This window comes from Salvelinus alpinus, chromosome 17, assembly GCF_045679555.1.
Source record: "Salvelinus alpinus chromosome 17, SLU_Salpinus.1, whole genome shotgun sequence".
In the NCBI taxonomy this organism is placed as follows: Eukaryota; Metazoa; Chordata; class Actinopteri; order Salmoniformes; family Salmonidae; genus Salvelinus; species Salvelinus alpinus.
Window position 1 is genome coordinate 17,327,076 of NC_092102.1, and position 23,633 is coordinate 17,350,708.

At 45.1% G+C, this 23,633-nt stretch overlaps 1 protein-coding gene and 1 non-coding gene across 8 annotated transcripts in view; both read right to left on the reverse strand.

The window, feature by feature from the left end:
- The window catches only part of LOC139542337 (pleckstrin homology domain-containing family G member 5-like), a 78,129-nt gene that overhangs the window by 22,492 nt on the left and 32,004 nt on the right, over nucleotides 1-23,633 (reverse strand). For 5 of the 7 annotated variants that reach the window (XM_071347628.1, XM_071347630.1, XM_071347627.1 and 2 more), the window contains 5 exons: nucleotides 4,034-4,175; nucleotides 3,004-3,103; nucleotides 2,655-2,715; nucleotides 1,802-1,893; nucleotides 1,222-1,358 (listed from right to left, as the gene is read on the reverse strand). In XM_071347628.1, the coding sequence (XP_071203729.1) occupies nucleotides 1,222-1,358; nucleotides 1,802-1,893; nucleotides 2,655-2,715; nucleotides 3,004-3,103; nucleotides 4,034-4,175 (532 nt within the window). Of the gene's footprint in view, nucleotides 1-1,221; nucleotides 1,359-1,801; nucleotides 1,894-2,654; nucleotides 2,716-3,003; nucleotides 3,104-4,033; nucleotides 4,176-13,105; nucleotides 13,232-13,986; nucleotides 14,329-23,633 lie in introns of those variants that run through there. The other 2 variants (XM_071347632.1, XM_071347631.1) reach the window with 2 other exon arrangements.
- On the reverse strand, nucleotides 21,188-21,264 carry trnaa-ugc (transfer RNA alanine (anticodon UGC)). Its single transcript has one exon. It is a non-coding gene; the product is annotated as a tRNA-Ala (tRNA).

The following is a 23,633-nucleotide window of genomic DNA, read 5'->3' on the forward strand; positions in this document are numbered from 1 at the left end:
GCAGATGTGGCCAGGGAAATAAATTGCAATGTCCGTACTGTGAGACGCCTAAGACAGCGCTACAAGGAGACAGGATGGACAGCTGATTGTCCTCGCAGTGGCAGACCACGTGTAACAGCACCTGCACAGGATCGGTACATCCGAACATCACACCTGCGGAACAGGTACAGGATGGCAACAACAACTGCCCGACTTACACCAGGAACGCACAATCCCTCCATCAGTGCTCAGACTGTCCGCAATAGGCTGAGAGAGGCTGGACTGAGGGCTTGTAGGCCTGTTGTAAGGTAGGTCCTCACCGGCACAAACCCACTGTCGCTGGACCAGACAGGACTGGCAAAAAGTGCTCTTCACTGACGAGTCGCTGTTTTGTCTCACCAGGGGTGATGGTCGGATTCGCCTTTATCGTCAAAGGAATGAGCGTTACACCGAGGCCTGTACTCTGGAGTGGGATCGATTTGGAGGTGGAGAGTCCGTCATGGTCTGGGGCGGTGTGTCACAGCATCATCGAACTGAGCTTGTTGTCATTGCAGGCAATCTCAACGCTGTGCGTTACAGGGAAGACATCCTCCTCTCTCATGTGGTACCCTTCCTGCAGGCTCATCCTGACATGACCCTCTAGCATGACAATGCCACCAGCCATACTGCTCGTTCTGTGTGCGATTTCCTGCAAGACAGGAAAGTCAGTGTTCTGCCATGGCCAGCAAAGAGCCCGGTTCTCAATCCCATTGAGGATGCCTGGGACCTGTTGGATCGGAGGGTGAGGGCTAGGGCCATTCCCCCCAGAAATGTCCGGGAACTTGCAGGTGCCTTGGTGGAAGAGTGGGGTAACATCTCACAGCAAGAACTGTCAAATCTGGTACAGTCCATGAGGAGATGCACTGGAGTACTTAATGCAGCTGGTGGCCACACCAGATACTGACTGTTACTTTTGATTTTGACCCCCGCCCCCCCTTTGTTCAGGGACACATTATTCCATTTCTGTTAGTCACATGTCTATGGAACTTCTTCAGTTTATGTCTCAGTTGTTGAATCTTATGTTCATACAAATATTTACACATGTTAAGTTTTCTGAAAATAAATGCAGTTGACAGTGAGAGGACGTTTCTTTTTTTGCTGAGTTTAGTTCATATATTCTATTTTATTAATTGTGAAACTTGAGAGAAGCAAAATAAGATGTGGTGTTCTGATGGATGCTGACTGGTCCTCTGATGCAGTTACCTTTGACCTTGAGATAGTGGCCACCGAAGCGGTAAGCCTCAAAGTTCAGGGACAGGGGAGTGTTGGACTGGTCCAGGAACAGATCTACCCGGGATAACTCAATACCTTTACGCTCAAACACAGGACCCAGCACCTCCCTGGAATAGAGGAACACAGAGACAAAGAGAACAGAGTTAACAGACCAGCAGGGTTTCCCAACTGGCGTCCCGCCCGTGATTGTATTTGGCCCGCCAAGTTTAATTGTTGGACATAAAAAATAAAAATAAACTGTAAAAACACGAGAAAATCAGTTCCAAGTGATTTTTATTTTGGAAATCTGTTCCAAAAATACTCTCACGGATAATAGAGCGATAAATGTGATATTATACAAAAGCAAGCAAAGGTTTTAAATCAACTATTATATCCATTTGGGCTTCTTGCTGTCAATTTGCAAATTATTTGTAATTATGTTCCATGTTGACCTTCCGCTCAAGAAGAAAAAATAAGCCTGCGGCTGAATCTAGTTGATGATCCCTGCCCTACAGGCTTAGTCAAACCATTCATAATGACCCCACCACTCCCCAGCCGCCTTCTTTCTCACCTTAGGGTCTTCTTTTTCACGGCGGGGACGATCTCTGTGTCAATGTCCACGTTCAGATCAAACTTGAGGCTGAAGCACTCCTTGCTGGGGTCCTGCAGGGGGCGACAGACACAGTGGAAGTTAACGGCTGTCGAACTGAAGAGCTTAGTCTGAACGCCTGTAGTGATCTCTTTCTCAGTAGATGCACAGGGAGGCCCTTTACTAGCAAGCAGGCTGGCTGGCTGGCTAAGACTACTCAGGAACGGCCCGTCGGAGACCATTATATATCACTCCCTGGCTGCCACAGAGAACTAACGCAGCCTCAAAGAAACATGTTTGCTGCATGAAGCCTGCAATCATGTTGGCACTGTGATCATCATACAATCTACAACTTTCCACCACATACAACAAGTCAGCTCTGTTCAGACCAACAGACTTCAAATCATCAAATCAAGTTTATTTTATATAGCCCTTCGTACATCAGCTAATATCTCGAAGTGCTGTACAGAAACCCAGCCTAAAACCCCAAACAGCAAGCAATGCAGGTGTAGAAGCGCGGCGGCTAGGAAAAACTCCCTAGAAAGGCCAAAACCTAGGAAGAAACCTAGAGAGGAACCAGGCTATGAGGGGTGGCCAGTCCTCTTCTGGCTGTGCCGGGTGGAGATTATAACAGAACATGGCCAAGATGTTCAAATGTTCATAAATGACCAGCATGGTCAAATAATAATCAGGAGTAAATGTCAGTTGGCTTTTCATAGCCGATCATTAAGATGATGACTTGACCCAATACTATTAGGAACTGAGGTAGAGAGATGTGGGTTCCTAAGGGGTGTATTTCTACGTCGCACCCCTGCCTGCCTGTATCAATACTCACGTCAGTGTGCCGTCGCCGTGGTTTCTTCTTCACCAACTTCAACCCCCCAGGTTTACGTTCCCTGGGGGAAAAAAACAGTCATTTGCACATTAATTGACACAAATATTGAATAAATCATTCTCATATTAACTCCCATAGTGTAATGAAACACCTATGGAATAACAGGTCAACACTAACGTAAACACAAGCACAACTATCGTATATTAATAGAGCAGTGTCGTCAAAGACGACTCCCCTCACTCGTCTAGCGTACATTTTGTCCTTCAAACCAAAATGACGAGCGCCATGCTGACAGACAGACAGACAAAGTGATGATGTCTGGATAGTTGACATAACGGAAGTGACATACCCTCGGTCGTTGGCCCCTTCGTCCTCCTCCTCCAGGTCAGAGGGGGGGCTGGTGCGGGGGGGGCAGGAGCGCGTCGAAACGTTCCGGGCCAGGATGGAACCTTTCAGGGGGGTTACACAGAATATCTGTTAGAGATCTTTAATAACACTTTTCCTTAATAGCACAGGTACTTCCAGTTTAATCTAGCCTGACTAAATATTAAAAGGAAATTCTAAACGTTTATCAATTCTGTGGAAGGCAGTCGCGACTAACACATCAGTTCAATGAGCACAGAAGAAGTCAGACAGTCTCATATCTTACATGAACACAGTTGAAAAAATAAAATAAATCCCGGGTGGAGGGAAGTCAGTGGTTGAACAGGAAGATGGTCTAGAATTTATTCTTATGCATGTAATATGGTTTGGGGAAATACATTTCTTTGACTCAACAGTTTCGATACAAGTGCTGCTCTGCGGACCTTGACCTGACCTATCATATGACCAGTGTTGGGGAAGCTACTCTGAAAATATAGTTTACCAAGCTAGCAATTACTTCATACTGGAAGAAATTATATAAGTTAAGCTACTCTTAAGAAAAATATAGTTACTTCGAAAAGAAACTACTTTGTGAAAAATCATCATGTCCAATTCTGAAATGTCATAGACTACAAATCGCAAGAACAGATCACTCTGGATTCAGATGCTGACAGAATGTGTAATTTAGTCTATTAAACACAAAACTGTTTCAAGTGAGAAGTAGGCAGGTCTGATGCCGAAAAAGAAAGGAAATAACTGCCTACTTGAAAAGAAAAGCAGTTAGTTACTTTTCTGCCATGTAGCGGTGAAGCTAACTCCTGAAAACTCTACCAAGATTAGAATTTATTAAACTACCACCAAGCTACTACAAAATATAGTTAAATTACTAATTGAACTACATGTAGTTCACTACTCCCAACACTGCATATGACCTGACCTGAGTGTAGGATCAGGCACTAAATGTAGTGGAGAGGAAGTCGGGGTGTGTAAGTGTTGTGGTGGGTAGTGTTGTGTACCTTGGGGTTGCAGGTCAAAGCGCGGGTGTCGGTCAAAGTGCATGTTTTCTGTGTCTTCCGGGTGGCAGCGGGAGTCACATGACTCACAAAGGTGAAGAGGGCTCTTGTTGTTCAGGTCCAGGCACTCTGGGTGGTGGCACACCTGGAGAGAGGGAGAGAGAGGGGTGAGGGTCAGTACAGCAGATGTACCAATCAACCTGGCCAGTAGTCTCGCGCGCCAGACACTTCCTCCCCAAGCTCGCAATTAGCCTGGGGAGGTCAAGTAGGCTAACAGAGAGACAGGTCACACATCAGCCTGATGGCAGGACAGACAGCCTAATGCTCCAGGACCCAAGCCATTGTTTACACCATCACAGAGGCATGGAAGCAGCAGACACAGTTTGATATCACACAGCGCACAGGAGGTCTTCTGACTAGAGTTAACCAGCCAGCCATCCAGTCAGGCAGACAGACAGCAGAAGGGAGCTGGATTAGACCCTCTCCACCTGTGGCCAGACCCAGACAGACATCCCCCTCAACTAGCCCCTCCAGAGGACAGCAGCCGAAGGGGGTGGCATCCCTGGCCCAGGGGGTGGAGGACATGGGTAGGGGTTTCCCCCTCTCCAGCCTCTCAGAGCACCAAGAAAACCCAGACTGACTCCTATAGCGGGAATGAGGACGTTTGGGGAGATACAATTTAGGTCCTGGTACCGTAGTTCCTGTCATTGTCTCGGTTCAGGACTGGAGGTTTGTATGCGTGTGCATGCGTGCGTGTATAGGGGGGGCTTCATGTAAACAAGCACACACACACACACACACACACACACACAAGCAGAACAACAAGTGTTTTCCCACAAGCTACCAATCACTCAGGACGAATAATAATCACACAGCCCTGTTGGATGTTCTTACTACGTTGACAAGCCAATAGATACACCTGTAGGCTTTGTATTCCACGTATCAAGTACGTGTCAACACAAAGATGCAGCATGTCAACTCCAGCTATCCACAAACATTGATAATACCATATGTTCTGCTAGGGCCATTAAGCTGTACTTTAAATCCCTGGAAAACAGTCAAGAATACTTTGGTTTAATGAATTGAGGCGTACAGGCATGTGCCCCTGTTGTGCTCTCACCCTCCACCTACCTTCCAGCTGAGTGGATGAGAGCAGCACTGTCCCCCAGCCATACAGTCAGGCTCCATCTCCAGGCCAATAAGCACCCAGGGCTTCAGCTACAAAATCCACCACCTCTCCGGTACGCTAACTAACAGAGTCCTTTCCTTTCTCTCCCCCCGGAAACAGCCACAAGCTGCCTAATTAATCCATACTTCTCAATGTCTAGCCAGGTTAAGTACCAGTAAGTATTTTGAGGAGCTGGTTGGGGGCCGGGGGGGAGGAGTAGATGTGAGGTTAAGACCGGCCAAGCCAAGGAAGGAGTCCCAGTATAGAGATAAACGTGAAGAAGGAGGAGAAAAAAAATACACAAGCAGATTTAAGAAGTCCAAAGCTCCCTAATCTGGGCTCAGTGGACTGGGCTGGTCTCGCTCTGGCAGAGCCATCTGACACTCCGCCGGCAGGCAGGCAGGGTTGAGATTAAACCAGGGGCCCCTCTCTCATTTCCAAGATAGCCAGGCAGGGTCCTCTGACGCTCCTCCTTTCTATTCCCTGGAACCTCTAGTCTACAACCTAACCCAGACACATGTCTAGGGTTAACGCTTGCCCTCTAGGGGGGGGGGAGAGAGAGAGAGAGAGAGAGAGAGAGAGAGAGAGAGAAAAGAGAGAGAGAGAGACAAAGAGAAAGAGAGAGAGACACAGACAGAGAGAGAGAGAGGAGACAGACACAGACAGAGAGAGAGACACAGACAGAGAGAGAGAGACACACAGAGAGAGAAAAAGACACAGAGAGAGAGACCCTTGTTTACTGTAATAGGCATATGAAATGCTCCCCTCCAAAAACACAATTAAGTTAAGTGTGCTTTGAAGTTTTTAGATGGAGCATGTCTCTGGTTGTTGGATGGGAGATTCAAATGCAATTTAAAAGAAAAAGCCTCATACCAAAACATTGGTATGATGGTGTATTACTAGTTATTCCAGCTATGGATTAATATGTTTCATTCTGTTCTCTCTCGCTGTTAAATAAAATACAAAACATCGTGCTATGTAACAACATGAGCATGTCAGGAAATCTCAAGAGTTCTGCTTTCAATTTGTTTTCCTGGAAATAACAATAAACCTTTCCCCTCAGAAGTCATTTCACACACACAAAACACAAATAGCTGACAGACAAGATTTGTAAGCCCCTGTAGCCCAACATCTCTCTCTCAACAACCACATAACAGACGTGACATGGTGTTAATGAAATGTGGAGACAGACGTGTGTGTGTGTGTGTGTGTGTGTGTGTGTGTGTGTGTTCAGATGGGTGAAACAGGAGCGAATCAGATGCCATATTTAGACAACGGCGGGCTCAGCAAGGTAACCAACAACTCAGGCACAGTACAGTACACAGTGGCATGGGCCGGGTGACCAGGCAGCTGCATTCCTGTCGGGAATGAAGCTGCTGAATGTATCTGCTGCCTGGGCGACCCAACACAAATAAACGTGTCACCTCTCGGATGAGGAAAACTCTCCTATGCCTCTTCTCTCCTGGACAAAAAGCCACACATTCAGTCCCAAAACCTGTCAGAGTTTAGTTTTAAAGAAGAAAAAAACAGACTACATTTGAACATACTCAGAGGACAAGACTCAAAGGCTTTGTCACTGAAATGTTGAATGCTCAGTTACCATTTCATGTTAAAGATTGATACTTGGTTGTGATAGTATTTCCAACAATAGGTCACCTGAGTGAAGGTGAGAGCACAGCACACTTGGTGGTGGTGACTGGTACTTGCGGGCCAATTAAAGTGCATTGTGACTTTGAAGGAGGATGATGGTCAAAAGACAACTGGCCGGGGATCGTGAGCTGGGAGTATGCATGTGTGTGTGTGTGTGTCCAGACGCGTGTTATCAAGTCAACGGGATTAGCGGTGGGTTTGGAGGAGGAACAGTGATTGAGGCCCGAGCGACACACACAAGCCCACCTGACAGCTGTGAACACGCACACACACACAGGCCCCTCTGCAGTCCTCGCTCAGGCTTAGCACCATCACTGCCATGTGGTACCTGATTACACACACTTGTTGCCACGCATACCACACACACGACCAAGGCGCCATCACACACTACCACACACACACGACCAAGGCGCCATCACACACTACCACACACACACGACCAAGGCGCCATCACACACTACCACACACACGACCAAGACGCCATCACACACACACACGACCAAGGCGCCATCACACACTACCACACACACACGACCAAGGCGCCATCACACACTACCACACACACACGACCAAGGCGCCATCACACACTACCACACACACGACCAAGACGCCATCACACACACACGACCAAGGCGCCATCACACACTACCACACACACACGACCAAGGCGCCATCACACACTACCACACACACACGACCAAGGCTCCATCACACACTACCACACACACGACCAAGACGCCATCACACATTACCACACACACACGACCAAGGCGCCATCACACACTACCACACACACGACCAAGACGCCATCACACACTACCACACACACACGACCAAGGCGCCATCACACACTACCACACACACGACCAAGACGCCATCACACACTACCACACACACGACCAAGGCGCCATCACACACACAATCATGTGAACACAAAGTTGCTACATTCTAATTTCCAACCATCAATGGGAAGTAGACAACTATTGAATGAACGTTCCTCTCACAGACAACAGCTGTCACACTTTAGAGATGACTGGATTCTCCCGAAGTGATTCAGCCCTGTTACCTCAGAGTCTGGATCACACACACACACACACACACACACACACACACACACACACACACACACACACACACACTATGGTCGGCGTTATAAGGTTTGATCCCCCTCCCTATTAGGAAAAGAATGATAAAATGCAAGGCCAGGCAGCCAACAGCACTGCATCAATCACAACAGTCTCTCTCCCAGTCTCCACCGGGGATGGTTCCCCCCCGGACTGACTGGCTTTAATCTGAACAGCCTGTCCTGCCAGAGCACACCTAATCCCAGCCTCTGTGTGTGTGCGCGCGCAATAAGGTTGTTGATAGTTTCAGTGAATGTTGCAACGAGTGCCTGTACAATGTCATAGTGTGTAAGTGAAAGGTGCAATAGTACTCACTGGAACATAGTTGTCAGGATGGGATATGGGTGGAAGGAGACTGATTATTGAGAGACAATGTGAAAGAGAAAATAGGGCCCTTGTTGTGTTTGGTTACTGCTACACACACGTTGTTGGTGCCCAAAGCTAATTAAATTCCCTTCCCATCTTCTATTGGGTCATCCACATACAGTCAGTCTCCAGCAGCCATCACACACACACACACACACACACACACACACACAGCCTAAATCAACACACCATTGAACAGCTATGACGAACATTCAGTCAAGACAGATGATTGTGTTTAGCTAGGTCGAACACAGACCAAACAGTCATGATGACATTTGGATATGGCTACAGTCCTCTAATAAAGTCTTCCTTTCAGTAATTTACTGTGTGCCTTGTTAACACTGCAGTCAGTTGATAGTGTGCTGCAAAGTGTTTCAGTGAACTATTCAACAATAACATCACTCCACCCCCACACTAAAACATTACTTCAGGGCCAGGCACTAACGTGTTAGACATCTTTGATTTGGCAACTTGAAGCCGCGTTCACCCTTTAGCGTTAGTTACCTTAGCAGATATGCCTTCTCATCATCAGTCATTTAAATACGTAAGACGTACTGAATCACACACACACACACACCCTCCCCCGGCTTGGACCGTAAATGAGGCTCGACTGGTGTCTACCGACCTTGGATGACACGTTATCACAACACACGCAAAAGTGACACACACACAAGTGATTGGTTTTACTCAGTCGTGTACAGTCTTGTACAAATAATAAGACTGTTGTGTGCACTCACACACCCTCAAACGAGACAGACAGTACAGACTTCAGACTCCCTCATACACTGGTGTCAGACTCACTCCCGTCTAACTAATCAAATACATTTAACAAAAATATAAACACAACATGTAAAGTGTTGGTCCCATGTTTTATGAGCTGAAAAAAAATAAAAAATAGAAATGTTCTTTATGCAAAAAAAGCTTATTTCTCTCAAATGTTGTGCACAAATTAGTTTACATCCCCGTTAGTGAGCATTTCTCCTTAGCCAAGATAATCCATCCACCTGGCAGGTGTGGCATATCAAGAAGCTGATTAAACAGCATGATCATTACACAGGTGCACCTTGTGCTGGGGTCAATAAAATGCTCCCAACTGGGTGGGCCTATGCCCTCCAAGGCCCATCCATGGCTGCACCGCTGCCCAGTTTTGTGAAATCCATAGATTAGGGCCTAATGAATTTATTTGAATTGATTGATTTTAATTTTGTATTTTTATTTAACTAGGCAAGACGGTTAAGAACAAATTCTTATTTACAATGATGGCCTACCCCGGCCAAACCTGGACGACGCTGGGCCAATTGTGCCCCGCCCTAAGGGACTCCCAATCACGTCCGGATGTGATGCAGCCTGGATTAGTGACGCCAGTGACGCCTCTTGCACTCTTGCACTGAGATGCAGTGCCTTAGACCGCTGCGCCACTCGGGAGCCCAATTTGATTTCCTTATATGAACTTTAACTCAGTAAAGCCACAGCAGATGTTCCAGACTTGAAAAGCTTCTCCGCTCTCTAACCCTTCCCAGTCCTTCCTATCCTGGTCTGGTCTGTTCTGGTACTCTGTGTTCAGACTCTGCCTCCGTCGGCATGCCTTCAACTTATCAATGAGCTGCGTGGGAGACACTCTCCACACCACTTTAAAAAAAATATACAGCTTCAGCCTGGGTGGCCAGCACTCACCGTAATGCTACAGCTAGCTGTACTACTGGGACATCGTATCAATCATGGTTTTAATTCAGAATGATGGATTGGTACGCAAATGCTAAACACCCAGGGAGTCTGCTTTACATCAAAAAGACAGTTAAATCACTTCTTCTTAGGCCTGCCATCTAGGCCATCATTACTTTTAGTTACCATTTTCTGAGAACACATTTTCATGCCCCTCTTGGGAGTTGAGCATGTGACTGGGGGGCCCCCTGGGTTCACTGTAGAGGTTGGTGTCCTAAACATCACACGCTGTAGCCTCAGTGTACCCAGTGTGGTAGCGGAGGATAAACGCAGGTATACGCCGCATACCCACCTATTTTTCAGTGGGTGTTGCGTATACTCACTTCTTAATCCCCAGGGTACGTGTCATAGTAGTGTAGTGGAGGTATACACCGTATCAATTAATAAGGCAGATCAGAATGTTTAGCTTTAAAAAAAAAATGCTGATATGCGATTATTTCTTCACATTTTAAGTGCAGCAATGTGCACACGGCAGTAGGCCTAGAACAGTGGAAATGTTCCAAAATGCAATTTGTGGAAAACCCCACTCTAAATCCTCATGTGAGCGGTCTCCTGGAAATATGACTTAGAAATTAAGAGAGGGGAGATCTAAAGATGCAACAACTATCATGGGTTGCTAATATGACTAGGATCATGCCTTTGGCTGGAAGACAATGAAAGAAAGTCTTTGTAAAATAATTGCCTCCATGTTTCTATGGTGGGACTTTGGCTATAGGCTACTTTGAAGCAAGGTAGGACATGCCTCATATATGAAGTAAAATGTCTAGGTTTCAAACAGTTAAGGAACAGAAAAAATATATAGTGATGCTAATGATAGGCCTAACCGCCTTCTGGTAGATGGAAAGGCTTTCCCAAAAACTTTAACAAAATGTTAACTAGCTACAAAGTAGCCCATGTCTAACTGTCAGAATGATGTCATGATTACTTGCATCAATCCATTGGCCATTTGTTTTGCGAACTCTCATATCTCATGTGCTACAGAAACACCACTAATCAAACAGTGCTAGGTGCCTGGCACTTAAATTAAAGGGTAAGTACACTTAAAAATCAAAAATGTCAGATTTAAATACCTCAAAAAAGTGGTCTCCTGATGTGGTTTAAGCATTTTAGATCATTCAGAGTGCATGTCAAACGGGAAATGTTTGGCCAAATTAGAGTAAACCCACTTCTCCAGGCACCACTACACCCCTGACTGTACCCTTTTAGTTCTGGCTGTTACTGGTAGGCTAGATGGAAACAGAGAGGTGGGGGGGGGGGGATAAATGAGATCAAAGGGATAGATCAGAGCCCCAGGTCAGGACTGGGCCAGATCTGATCATTTATTTTTCAATAAATAAACTTGGGTGAGTCTGTGAGAAGAGGCAGGGGAGAACAGGGCCGCCGCGCTTTCTCTTTCTTCTCCCGCCATCGGTCCGGTTCTCTAGCTGGGCTCTGAGAGTGTGCCAGGACCAGGCCGGAGCTCTTAAAGCAGGAGGTCTTACACAACGCCAGCCTGACGTGTCTCCTGACTATTAACCCCCTCCCTTTACTGTGGAAGGGTTCGGTTGTCTTCAAACACATATGGAACTCTTCAAAACAGAGGCACTTGTTGTATCGGAGCGTCCACAGCTAGGGCAGAGTGAGCGTGCATGTGTTTCTGGGACACATGGGATGATTCATGTATAAAGGCTTGTACTGTAGGGAGACTTGTTTTCTATCTGTAATGAGGAGATGATTGGCAGAGTGAAACGTCCAAGCCCACACCTGAGGCTGAGTGACTGGTTGACAGGATATATTTTTCTGTATTTATTGCCAAGGCAGCAGCTACTGTTCCCGGGGTACAAACAGGATTAAAACAACCACATCTCAACAAAACGTAACAGCCTACATCATAAACAAAACATTACATCACTTCTCTATCACTACAAATCTACAATGTTACAATGTGTGTGTGCGCACGACTCTTCACAGGCGCCGTTGTGCCGTGAGGTGTTTTTGGTACTTGGTGTATATACAGTATATATGATAAAGGATATGATGTCATTCAGGCCAATGCCACAGGTATTAGTAAAGTAGATTAGGTCATTTGTCCAGTGTTGTACTAAAATTCCTGCAGCTTTTCAGTTTAAATTCAGTCAAATAATGTTGACGTACAACCGGATGCATTTTTCCGAGGCTGGGTTGAACACTCCCAACCAAACAGGCCTGAAATCTGATCCCATCAGTGAGAAAGTCCATAGTCAAACTAAACTGTGTGACTTGTCATCTGTTTAAATGTATTTTAAAGGAGTTGTCAGGCAGACTGGGGGAAAACCACATGGAGAGTTTCATAGTGATGACAAACCTATGACACATCTCCTACTGTAAGTCTTAGGAGAGGGCTGACTTTTCCAGATGTACACACCGTGGAGAGTACACTAGGGAAACAGGTCCGGACTAGAGAGAGGGAATCTGACATCAGTTCGGAATATAGCAGTCTCCAACACAAATCACAAGATTACGCAGTGGCAAAAACCAAAAAGACAGCTCTTCTTCAATGGTCAACGGTCCATTTGATTAGCTGTGTTTGGTCAGTGGATGTACAGTAGAGTTTGGGAATTGTCTGTCCTAGGACAGAGATAAACTGAAGGACATCCATCTAACAGAGCATTACAGGAAATAGCCTAGCTCTTTTTACAAAGGAAACATTCCACCAAAAGTGTGTTTCAACATGCAGCATGAAGAGCCTTGCCTGTACAGTAAACTGCACAAACATGCACAGATTTCACACCCACACCTTGAGAAATAGGCTAGTACTTCAACTAGGAAGAGACTCAGACCACCCCGAAGTCTTTTGTCCCTAAAAGGTCAAGCCAAGCCTTTTATCCTATACCCATATGATATACCGTATCTACGCAGAGGCATTACATTTTTTTTTTTTTAAACAATCATAAAACTGCAGATTTGCTGTTGGCCTCATCGGACACTGAACTGTCAACGATGGCAAAACGAGAGACGACTTTTTCTTACACACAAACATCAAGAGTTATTGGTGTGACCACATGAGAAAACTGAAGACCCACTCACCGGCAGCTGGTCCGTCTCTGCTCTAACGCAGTCAAGTGCACTGAGACGGAGTGAGTGTTGTCTCAGGCTGCACTGCTGGACTGTGATGCAACCAGTCTTCCCATCCATAGCTTCAGGGAAGGAAAAGAGACCGATAGGCAGGAAGGCGATTTGCACGACCAAAAAAAGAGGAAGTGCGTGAAAAAGAAAATAATTTTGGGAACCGCTGGAAACTCCTAGAGAGACAAATTGCTGATTTGGACACAGGCAGTTCCAATTTCGACTTGGAAATGGATAGTTGGTAAGCCACTTTAGATTTGGTATGAAGAAAATGGAGGGGGGAGGGGGACACTGGCTGGGCTGGCGTGTGCCGTTGAGGATCTTGGGTTGTTGATATAAGAAGCAGATGTGGAATATGCCGACGTCTGACAAAAACAGAGACTTAAAGGCCCCCAAACGTTACAATTGATATCTGTGTGTATGCCATCATCACTAGCAGGCAGGAACAGTGTAGAGATAGGGAGAACATGGAGGCTGATTGAAAAAGCTCCAGGAAGTTTGTTGATGGCCTATGCTCCCCGAGGAACAAAAGGGTTTAAAAGTCAAGACATAAAGAGAGGGTGCATTGCACTAGCATTCTCACTGAGGAACAACATATCACTCAACTTCACTCTGGCTGTAGATCTACTCAGCCAGGTATGATATCCCTTTGCCATACCATTCTCCCACCTGTTCCTATAGATTATACCTAGCTGTGAACCAAAATGTAAGATCAACCCTAAAACTACACAACCCTAGGCAGACAATAACACAACATGCTGGGTTCCTTTCACTGAACCTCAGTACTAATGCACACAGTGGGAGAGGTTGTGAGAGGGGTAAGGATGTTCTTGATCACTCACCTCCAGTTTGCAAACAAAATGTGATGGGAAAAAGTGTGTTCCCGAAAAGAATCTCTCAGTTTCGATGGGTAAGTGACAAAATACTTCCAAGGTCACAACTGTCGGTAGCTCGGTGGCAGGCAGACCAGAAGTTAAAATCCCACCCTCGACGGAAGCTTCTCTCTAATCTCGTTCATCCGTCAGTAAGGGAGCGTGAGAGAAAGTGTTTTAAAGTCCCTAGAGCTCTATGAGCAGGAAGAGCTCCAAGGTAGTAAAACGCCACAGGATAACCTGACAGACGAGGCTAGATTGAGCATGAACATGTGAGCTGCCTCGGTGTTTGCGATACCCCGCCCCCCACTACACCATCAGCCTCTCCCTCCACTCAAAGACCTACCAGCATACACACATCCTGGACTGACTCACTGACTTGTATAGAAACCAGTCCTTATTCTAAACATCTCATGTTCCCACCCCACCCCCCTTCTGTCTTCACAGAAATTGAATGACTAGAACGGGATTTTCCCACAATTTCTATGGGTCTCCCTACTCATGTGTATCGTGCTCCGTATTCACCTCACCCTCCCATTTCTCCCTGTGTTTGATCCCTGACCTCTCAGTGGCACAAGGTCAGAGAGTAGCACGCAGGATGGTGTATTTGTGCTTTAAAAAAAAGAGCTGACAGGAAAAAGAGGAGGTGTTTTTAGTGGTTCTTTCCTATGTAGTAAAATAAGGGAACAGTGTAAGAAGCAGTGTTGGAGAACTGCACTTGTTTACTTCTTTCAATATCAGATTAAAATAAGTCACTTGCGTATATGATTTCAATCTTGATGACATGATATTGAAATATTCTAATCCTATGGGCACCTCAATATTGTTGAAACTACTGGTGGCTGAAATATCAAAATGACTGCCTCCCTCATGACCCCATGTCTTCGCGCAGTCTACTGTGCTAACCTGTCCACAAACATGGGCCAGTACACTGCTCTCTGTTCTTTTGTCATTCAACCTAAGCTTAGAGGAGTCTACAATTAGCCAACACTGAAAAACTATTCAGGGGCCCCATGGCTGCAGGAGGCTGGAGAGACTTCCTGGAGGCACAGCCTGGGGAGGGAGAGGTCAGTTCTGTTCGGGTTGGGAAGCCCAAACTAATCTCTCTTCAAAACAAGTCAACATACGGGTCCCCTGCCCACCACCCGCCGTTGCCAACCTCAATTACAGCAGTCTGTGTTTAAAAGATGGGGCGGCAGCCACGCAATTACCCTGAAGGATTAGTCTGTAGTGGCAATGTCATTGTTGGGGAGGAGAAGGGGAATGTATTCTGTGTAAAGAGGTGACCCTCCCTTGATGCCGGACCTTGGCATTAACCCCTCCTGGACCGATAAGTCCAGAAATTCGTTCACAAGGTGTGTTCAAGAGACAAAGAGATAAAACAAAGAGAAAGATAAGTGTGTAGAGCGTAAAGAGCGAGTGAGAAGGGTAATTAAAAGGATACATGTAGCCTAATTATTTCACCATAAATTCTGCTGGAAGTTCCAGGGGCTGGAGTTTGGTTTGGGAGTTCATTCGACTGATTTACAAAGTCGCCTACTATTACTCGTCGTATCCGCGATAATAACATGTTTTGGATTTGTGAGATTTTCTCGAGAACACTGGTCCTTTTTCTAATTGAAGGCTCAGACAGACAGTCATTCTTAAAACAGTTAATTAGTTTCAACCACCCTGTGGACTCCCTCCCTCAGAAATTAGCCCTAACCAGTAATTACACGAAGGCTTTAGTTTGGTTTGCCATGAAGAAGAGCAGAGCTTCACATGTGAGGAGGGATTTGAATTTGTTATGTTGTTTCAACCCATCATCTCGCCACTGGGGGCCTCGTTATAAAGACTTTGAAGAACCAGCCAGTTACATTGGTCGTCCCTGACTCCCTGTCGTCCCAAGGCCATTTCCATTGGTCGTCCCTGACTCCCTGTCGTCCCAAGGCCATTTCCATTGGTCGTCCCTGACTACCTGTCGTCCCAAGGCCATTTCCATTGGTCGTCCCTGACTCCCTGTCGTCCCAAGGCCATTTCCATTGGTCGTCCCTGACTCCCTGTCGTCCCAAGGCCATTTCCATTGGACTGTCGGTTGGACGTTGGTGTTGCTCAATCAGGTGCCCTCTTCCTGTTATTCCACTGCCTGCTTCCAGTTAAAGAGGCTCATGGGGCTTGGGGTTGGGGTTGGCGTTACCATCTCATGTGTACCTCCTCCTGGCTTTGAATACCTTCCTGATAAGACAATCTACTGATCGGCTCACGTCACACAATATCCACGTTTGTTATTGTTGGCCCCATGTCAAATCCTTAGGCCTAATTCCTATACATACAGGGGTATTCCCTTTCTTTTCCGCATTTCAATGACTTGTGACATTATCTTGCTGTGAAATTGGTTGTGTTTTTTATGCAAGCCTACTACCAAGCAAGGTAAGTATCTCCACGGAGAGCAGCAGAGCGCTATTTAATCTGTTAACTGCCTACATTTGCATCATTGCTTGTCTCTCCTTTCACGACTGAAAAATGAATGACCCAAGACTGATGGAGTCACTACTAAACTTATTTCAAGGAAACCCAAGTAAAAACACAACAGCGATCAAATCTGCCACTGTCATTGAGAACGATTTACCATCGGAATACGGTCTAAACGATTTGCGTATGTGAGAACTTCGGAAACCCCCTTGTTTTAACGTCAAGGATGGAAAAATACAGTATGGGAAGAAAGCGGTCGATTGGCTAATAGACGACGAAGTTCTGTGGAGTGAAAAGCTTGTTGTAGCTTGCATCTGAGGCCAACTGTGATTCTAGGTATAGGTCTGTACGTCACCCACGGCTTCCTGCTTGGCTATAGCCACCAGCAGAGACTGTCTTTACCCAATCACCCTCTGTGTGTGTGCCTGTAGACGTCAAGTACGATTACTGTAAGTGGAATATTACATAGTCATACTACCTGAAGTGGAAAATATGATAGTTCATGTATTTAAAATTTGCTCTGTGTGTCATTGAGATTACACAGTAGGCCTGTGCTTTACGGGATGAAATCACTTTCCAGATCGCAAATGCTTTCATGTCCTCAGCCAATTCAACCATGCCATCGCAGAAGTGAGATGTAACCTATGCCGTAGAAATACTTCAATTCTGTTGCTCTATAAAGGTACGTTTCCATAAATCATGTCCAGAGAAAAAAAATTAAATGCTTGAAATGAATATAAAACGCTATCATAAGCCTTATTGGTTTCTGTGTGAAGACGATTGGAGTTCCAGTCTTTAACAGGCATATCAAAAGACACTTCTCTTAACTTTCTCTATGTACTTCACATTGAAAACCCATTAGCCTACTTTTCCCTGAGCAATCCCAATGCCCAAATCCTGCTTAGTAGTCTAACATCACAGTACCACCACAGCAGAAATCCCACCCATGCCAGCCGGAGTGGTTCTGGCTCTGTCCCAAATGGCACCCTATTCCCTATGTGTAGTGCACCACTTTTGAACAGACTCCTATGGGCCCTAGTCAAACATAGAGCACTACATAGGGAATAGTGTGCCATTAGTGACAAAAGCCTTTGACTTGTCATACAGGGAAAAAACTTTCCTTACACAGAAAATGAGGTCATCTTGCCTTCCTTTTCCTGCTAAGAAACCCCAATCGGGGACTCTGTGCTCTCTCATTTCTCCTTACGACTCATACCGGGTCTACTTAAGCTATATTTATTTTGGTGCTTGTTATATAAAAGGCAGTACAAGTTGTGAGGAATATTTGGATGACAATCAAGCGTGAGTTATTGTCATCCATTTTCCATTTTCCTGCTTCAATAAATATTAAATCACCTACTGGATGGTAGAAGTATGTGACAACCAGGACACAGTGCTCTGAGCACATAGAATATGGGTCTACTTTCAATGCAAATGAAAAGGTATATCCATATACACTTTCTCACACACACAAAAAAACACACGTGCCAACATACATGCACACACACATACACACGTGCAAATGCTCTCTCTCCCATGAGCGCGCACACAGACAGAGAGACAGCTAGATAATTCTACCTCGAATTATTGACAGTACATTTTATAAGTCGTGCTCCAGTGTTGGCCGCCTTCATGCCTAAGACCTTTTCAAAACACAGACTGTTCCTCATTAGACCAGGACAAAAAAAGAGGGGGGAAAAGGGAGAAAGAGCAGAATGAAAATTAAAAGGATGTGCACAGCTGCTTTAAATAGTCCTCTGATCTGTCCGTGCCAAGAGGCAGCTAGAGCCAGACTCATACCAGAGGAGAGCCAAGCAGGGAAGGGAAGCATCATTAGGTAACTCGGTAAGGAATTAAGGCTTAACGCCACTGTACCTCAATACCTGGGTTTCAGTCACCCTATAGATGATTGTTGAATAGCTGACGGTGTGACCTTGTGTGTTGTTTTTGTATTTCATCACGCTGGAAGTTCAAGGGATTGTTTCGTTCGTGACTAGCTTTAAAAGGCTGGATAATATTACTTCCAAATAGTGTCACTACTTCCAAAAAAACAATAACATCAGAGAGATATTAGTCATCAAATGGATATGTAAGGGGCAGGAATAAAAAGGTCAAAACCATCCAAGTGAAACCAATTAAACCAAAGAGAGAAATAGAAGTCAGTCAGCTGATTGAAACTTCTCCCCTTCCATCCATCCACCCTTCCATTCCGTCACCTTCCCTGCAGCTGTTTGTACTAGGAGGGGCGCGTTGCCGTGAGAACCCACACCTTTCGGGGCCTGTCTGGTCCTGTCCCGTTCCCGTAGAGACAGGGGGGAGGGGTGTAATTAACTGTATATGTGGGAGACCTGTTACAGAGCGAGCTCAGACTGGCCTCTTCTCCTTACTGTGCCAAGACTGCTGCCGCTAAATCAGTCAGGTGCACAAATAGGGGTATTCTTGTGCCCGAGCACCTGCCCCTTTGCCATCCCACCCGCCAAGTTCCCTTTTGGGTATTTTTCTATTCTTTTTTTGTAAACCGTTTTTGTTGTTGTTGTTCTGAACCCACTGCCCCCAAGTCGTCGTGATTTCGTCAAGTTCGCCACTCCCCACCCCGACCCCGTCCGTTGATCTGCCCTATACGGAGCTCATGTGCGCCGCTTGTGCCTTTCTCCCAGTCTGCCCTGTGTGGAGTTTGCACACCCGCCCGGTATCCAAACATGCATGGCTTGAAATGCGGTCACCGGTCGAGTGTGTAGCCATCTACCTAGTTTAAATATCAACAGTGCTGCCACAGAAGCATAACACTTGATTAACACTTGATTAACATCATCATCAATATTCGGTCTGGTTGGCTGATAGCCTACTCGCAAGTAGCACATCACCATTTCCTTTTAGAATCATAGCCGTGGGAAGGGTCCTGGAAGTGCTGCAGCACCCCTGATAACTGTAAATACATTTGCCAAATAAATATAAATTACTGCTGTCTGTTCAGAAATATATGAAATAATTCAGAATAGCCTTCTACACCACAACTAGGCCTATAATTTAGCCACAGGAGACCAATAGCTGTAGATTGTGTGTAGCTCAATAACAAGGCATAGCCTGAAGTCGGGAACAAGCGGCAAATCTGAAGGTGAACAGCATGCAGCTAAAAGAGGCCTTACATAATATTTCAAATACAAATCGCGGGAAAACAGGTTGGAAACCAAATGAGTCCTGCTGAAAATAATCTATCTGCTGTAAACTATAATAACTCTAATCTATCTGCTGTAAACTACCAAAATATTTTATCAACTTCCAAATATGCCTATTGGGTGAACATTGTTTTACAAAGTAAGGTATTGTAATGACCTTACTAGATCACAAAGGAACAATTGTCCAGACAAAGAATTGAGTTTACGAATTGACGGTTTATTAACCCAATTTCACACAGGCTACTGTTTGGCCGTAGCCCACGCCAAATAAATGAAGGATACCCTATAAAACAACCGTGACCTTCTCTTGTGAAGCTCAGACGTAAGAGAGAACAAAGGCTAAACCTGGTCTTAACTTCCAATGCTCCAACCCCCCGCCCAACCCCCCTCCACGTCACTCCGCCAACCACCAGGATGCCCAGCATCAGAACATTCCAGGCATTCCCGTGATTGGCAGATATCAGATTGATTGGCATGGCGGACCCCGCGAACACTGGGTACTGGTAAGTACAACACAAACAACTAACAGCATAACACACTGCTGTCTGTGAGGGTATGTTTTTTTTAGAGGTATGTTTTTGGCACAAACACATCGGTCATTGCAGTCGAGTGAGCTGCGCATCATTGCGTGAGTCAGTGAAACCGGAAAGGGGGAGGATATACGGACACGCCACATGTCCAAATTGATGACATATGTCTCGCAACGAGAGTCAAGTGAAAATAAACGGATTCGGTTCAGTCAGTCATCCTGATGAGCCCTTCCCAACTAGCTAGTTTAAGCTTGTGGGCTGTTATTGGCTACACGCAAGCGGGAGCGAAGGACACTGTTCCCGTATTGTAGTGTTGCCGGCTTGCAGCGCAAACTCTCCCCATTGAGCAGTAGACTGTATCCCGGATAGTGCAAGTCAGATGGTTACTACCAATTTTACAAGTTATTTCTCGTGTAGGCTGTTATCCTACTCAAAATAAAATCAAGTGGGATGGAACAAATTGACCACGTTAGCTAGCTACCGTAGGCAACGTGATAGCCTACAGCTGCCCGCTGAGAAGCAAGTCTCACGTTGGCAAGCACCTCGATACAACATTGCAGCACTGGACATTCATTGGCACAGGCTTGTCGCTAGGTTAGTTAATTGGCATGTCACGGTGACATCCAGAGAGTGATCGATACTACAAGTTATTTCTCCCTGGCCTATCAAAATAAACATCACTTTCTTTTACAAGTTTTAACTAGCGCCATGCTGCTGTTGTTGCCAGCTAGCAGGACAACCGACTGAACCGAATCCATTGGTCTCCACACTGTTGACTAGTAGTGTGTGCCACAGAAAGTATATGACTCTAGTGACAAAATTAAGGAATTTAGAAGGGGAGGAGAATTTTGGCAGGCAAGAAAATGGCCTTGCCGAAATCCTCTCCCCCCTTCTAATTTCCTTAATTTTGTGGCTAGAGTCAAATACTTTACATTTACATTTACATTTAAGTCATTTAGCAGACGCTCTTATCCAGAGCGACTTACACATTGGAAAGTTCATACATATTCATCCTGGTCCCCCCGTGGGAATTGAACCCACAACCCTGGCGTTGCAAGCGCCATGCTCTACCAACTGAGCCACACGGGACCTACTAACATGTTAAAGCTACTAACATGTTAAAGCTACTAAATACTAACATGTTAAAGCTACTAACTACTTGCATGTTAAAGCTACTAACTACTAACATGTTAAAGCTACTAACATGTTAAAGCTACTAAATACTAACAGGTTAAAGCTACTAACTACTTGCATGTTAAAGCTACTAACTACTAACATGTTAAAGCTACTAACTACTAACATGTTAAAGCTACTAACTACTTGCACGTTAAAGCTACTAACTACTAACATGTTAAAGCTACTAACTACTTGCATGTTAAAGCTACTAACTACCTACAGACAGGATGTTAAAGCTACTAACATGTTAAAGCTACTAACTACTTGCATGTTAAAGCTACTAACTACCTACAGACAGGATGTTAAAGCTACTAACTACTTGCATGTTAAAGCTACTAACTACCTACAGACAGGATGTTAAAGCTACTAACATGTTAAAGCTACTAACTACTTGCACACTGAATATCAATATCTCACAACTTATAACTACAACTTTAATTTTTAATTCCAACTACTTTTAATAATAAGAAGAATTCTTTCTTCCTAACTAAAAGAAGAGGCTGTAAGTTGTGTTGTTAGTGACTTAGTTACTTTCTCTGGCACACACTACTAGTCAACATGAGCTACCAAAATTATTATGAAGTGTGCAGTCCCAAGATAGAAGGGGGGGGGGGGAGATTTGGGCAGGCAAGAAAATGGCCTTGCCGAACCCCCCCCCCCCCCCCCCTTAATTAATAATTTATGTATGTGTGTTATATTAAACAGAGGAGGGAGTAAAATGTCGGCAAGCAATAAACATTTCAGAACAACTACTAGTCGAATGACACATGGGAGAGATGATGCATTTTGTCAAAGAGATTTATTTATAGACTATTACACTTGAAACAAAAAGCCAAACCGAAAGCTGCAGACAATACTAGTGAAACCTCAACTAGCAAGCAAGTCGCAGCAATGAAGAAATGAGTGTGTGCGCATTCACGAGAATGGGGGGGGGGTTCTGGCAGGGGGAGATTTTCGGCACAACACCGGCACAAATTACAAATTAAGCACCGAATAGGTAGTCTCTAGCTAACCACCATATACAAAAATATCCACACAAGCCACATATCATGAATTATAAGATTATGAATATTATCTATATTATTAAGTTATTATTTAAAAGCATTGAAGATGTATCACAATCAGTAAAAACAATCAAGCTAGCTAACTAGCAAATTTACATCTATCATCAACATCAGTGATCAGCTGACAGCTTACCCTCTTCTCCTGATGTCAATCATGTCTGTAACTATCAATCATATCTGTGTGGGGGGGGGGGCATTTTGAGCACCTGCCCCCTGAAAGGTCCATGCACGGCCCTGCTGCTAACCGCCACAGCTGGGTCAGTCAGTCCAGTATCAACTCAGAACTAAGGCCTCGCTATCGGCCTGAAAAACAGTCCCAGACATACAACAAAGGTTCAAATTAGGTTCATACGACTATGGTACAAACCCTTTGGAAACACATGAAATAGTTATCTAAGCCTAACCTCAGTACAGGTAGTGTTAAGTAATGTGATGATGACTCTACTCGTAGACAGCTATAGTAGGTAGTGTCAGTACCTGACTTACTGGGACACCTGGATGTATTCAGTGAATAATTGGACAGGTGAACTTGACTAACGCTACGCCGGGGTGCATGTCTCATGCGGTGACTGGAACTCACAAACGCCTCTGGGGAGCTGAGTTACCGCAGAACGGAACTGTTATAATACTATGAAGTAGGACCAAAGGAAGAGCTATAAAGACCAAGCACTTTCAAATAAAATGGAGAAATAACGTGAGGAAGGAGACTGCAGTCCAGTTGACTGACTGACTGACTCCCTCCCTCCCTCCCTCCCTGTTGCCAAAAGCAGCTCAGTTCAAAGGGGTTGTTCAAGCTCCTTAAAATACTCTTAAAATGAAATATAAAAAGTTGAATGTTTTTGTTCAGAGTCAAATGGCTTCTTTGATGAGTTTATTTAAAACCACATGGGATATAATACAAAGTATATATTTTTTAAAGCTCTAATCATGTCTAAAATGTTTATGCAATGCGGGCAATTGGAGTTAAAACGCAACAAGAGGTAATAAGAAGGGATGGGACTGCAGAACTGGCCTGCTTCATTAGCGCCCCCTGCTGACTAAGACCAGACCTGTCACAGACAGGAGACGTGGGCATTTCTCTGCTGCTCTGTCTGCCAACTGAAGACAACATTAGCACAAGTCAGGGAACAAGGCTTTGCTGTGCCATCCTCTGAAATGTATGAGTTTGTCAACCGACTGGAGAGATGTAGATGATTAAATGGAAATCAGACAGAAAAAGG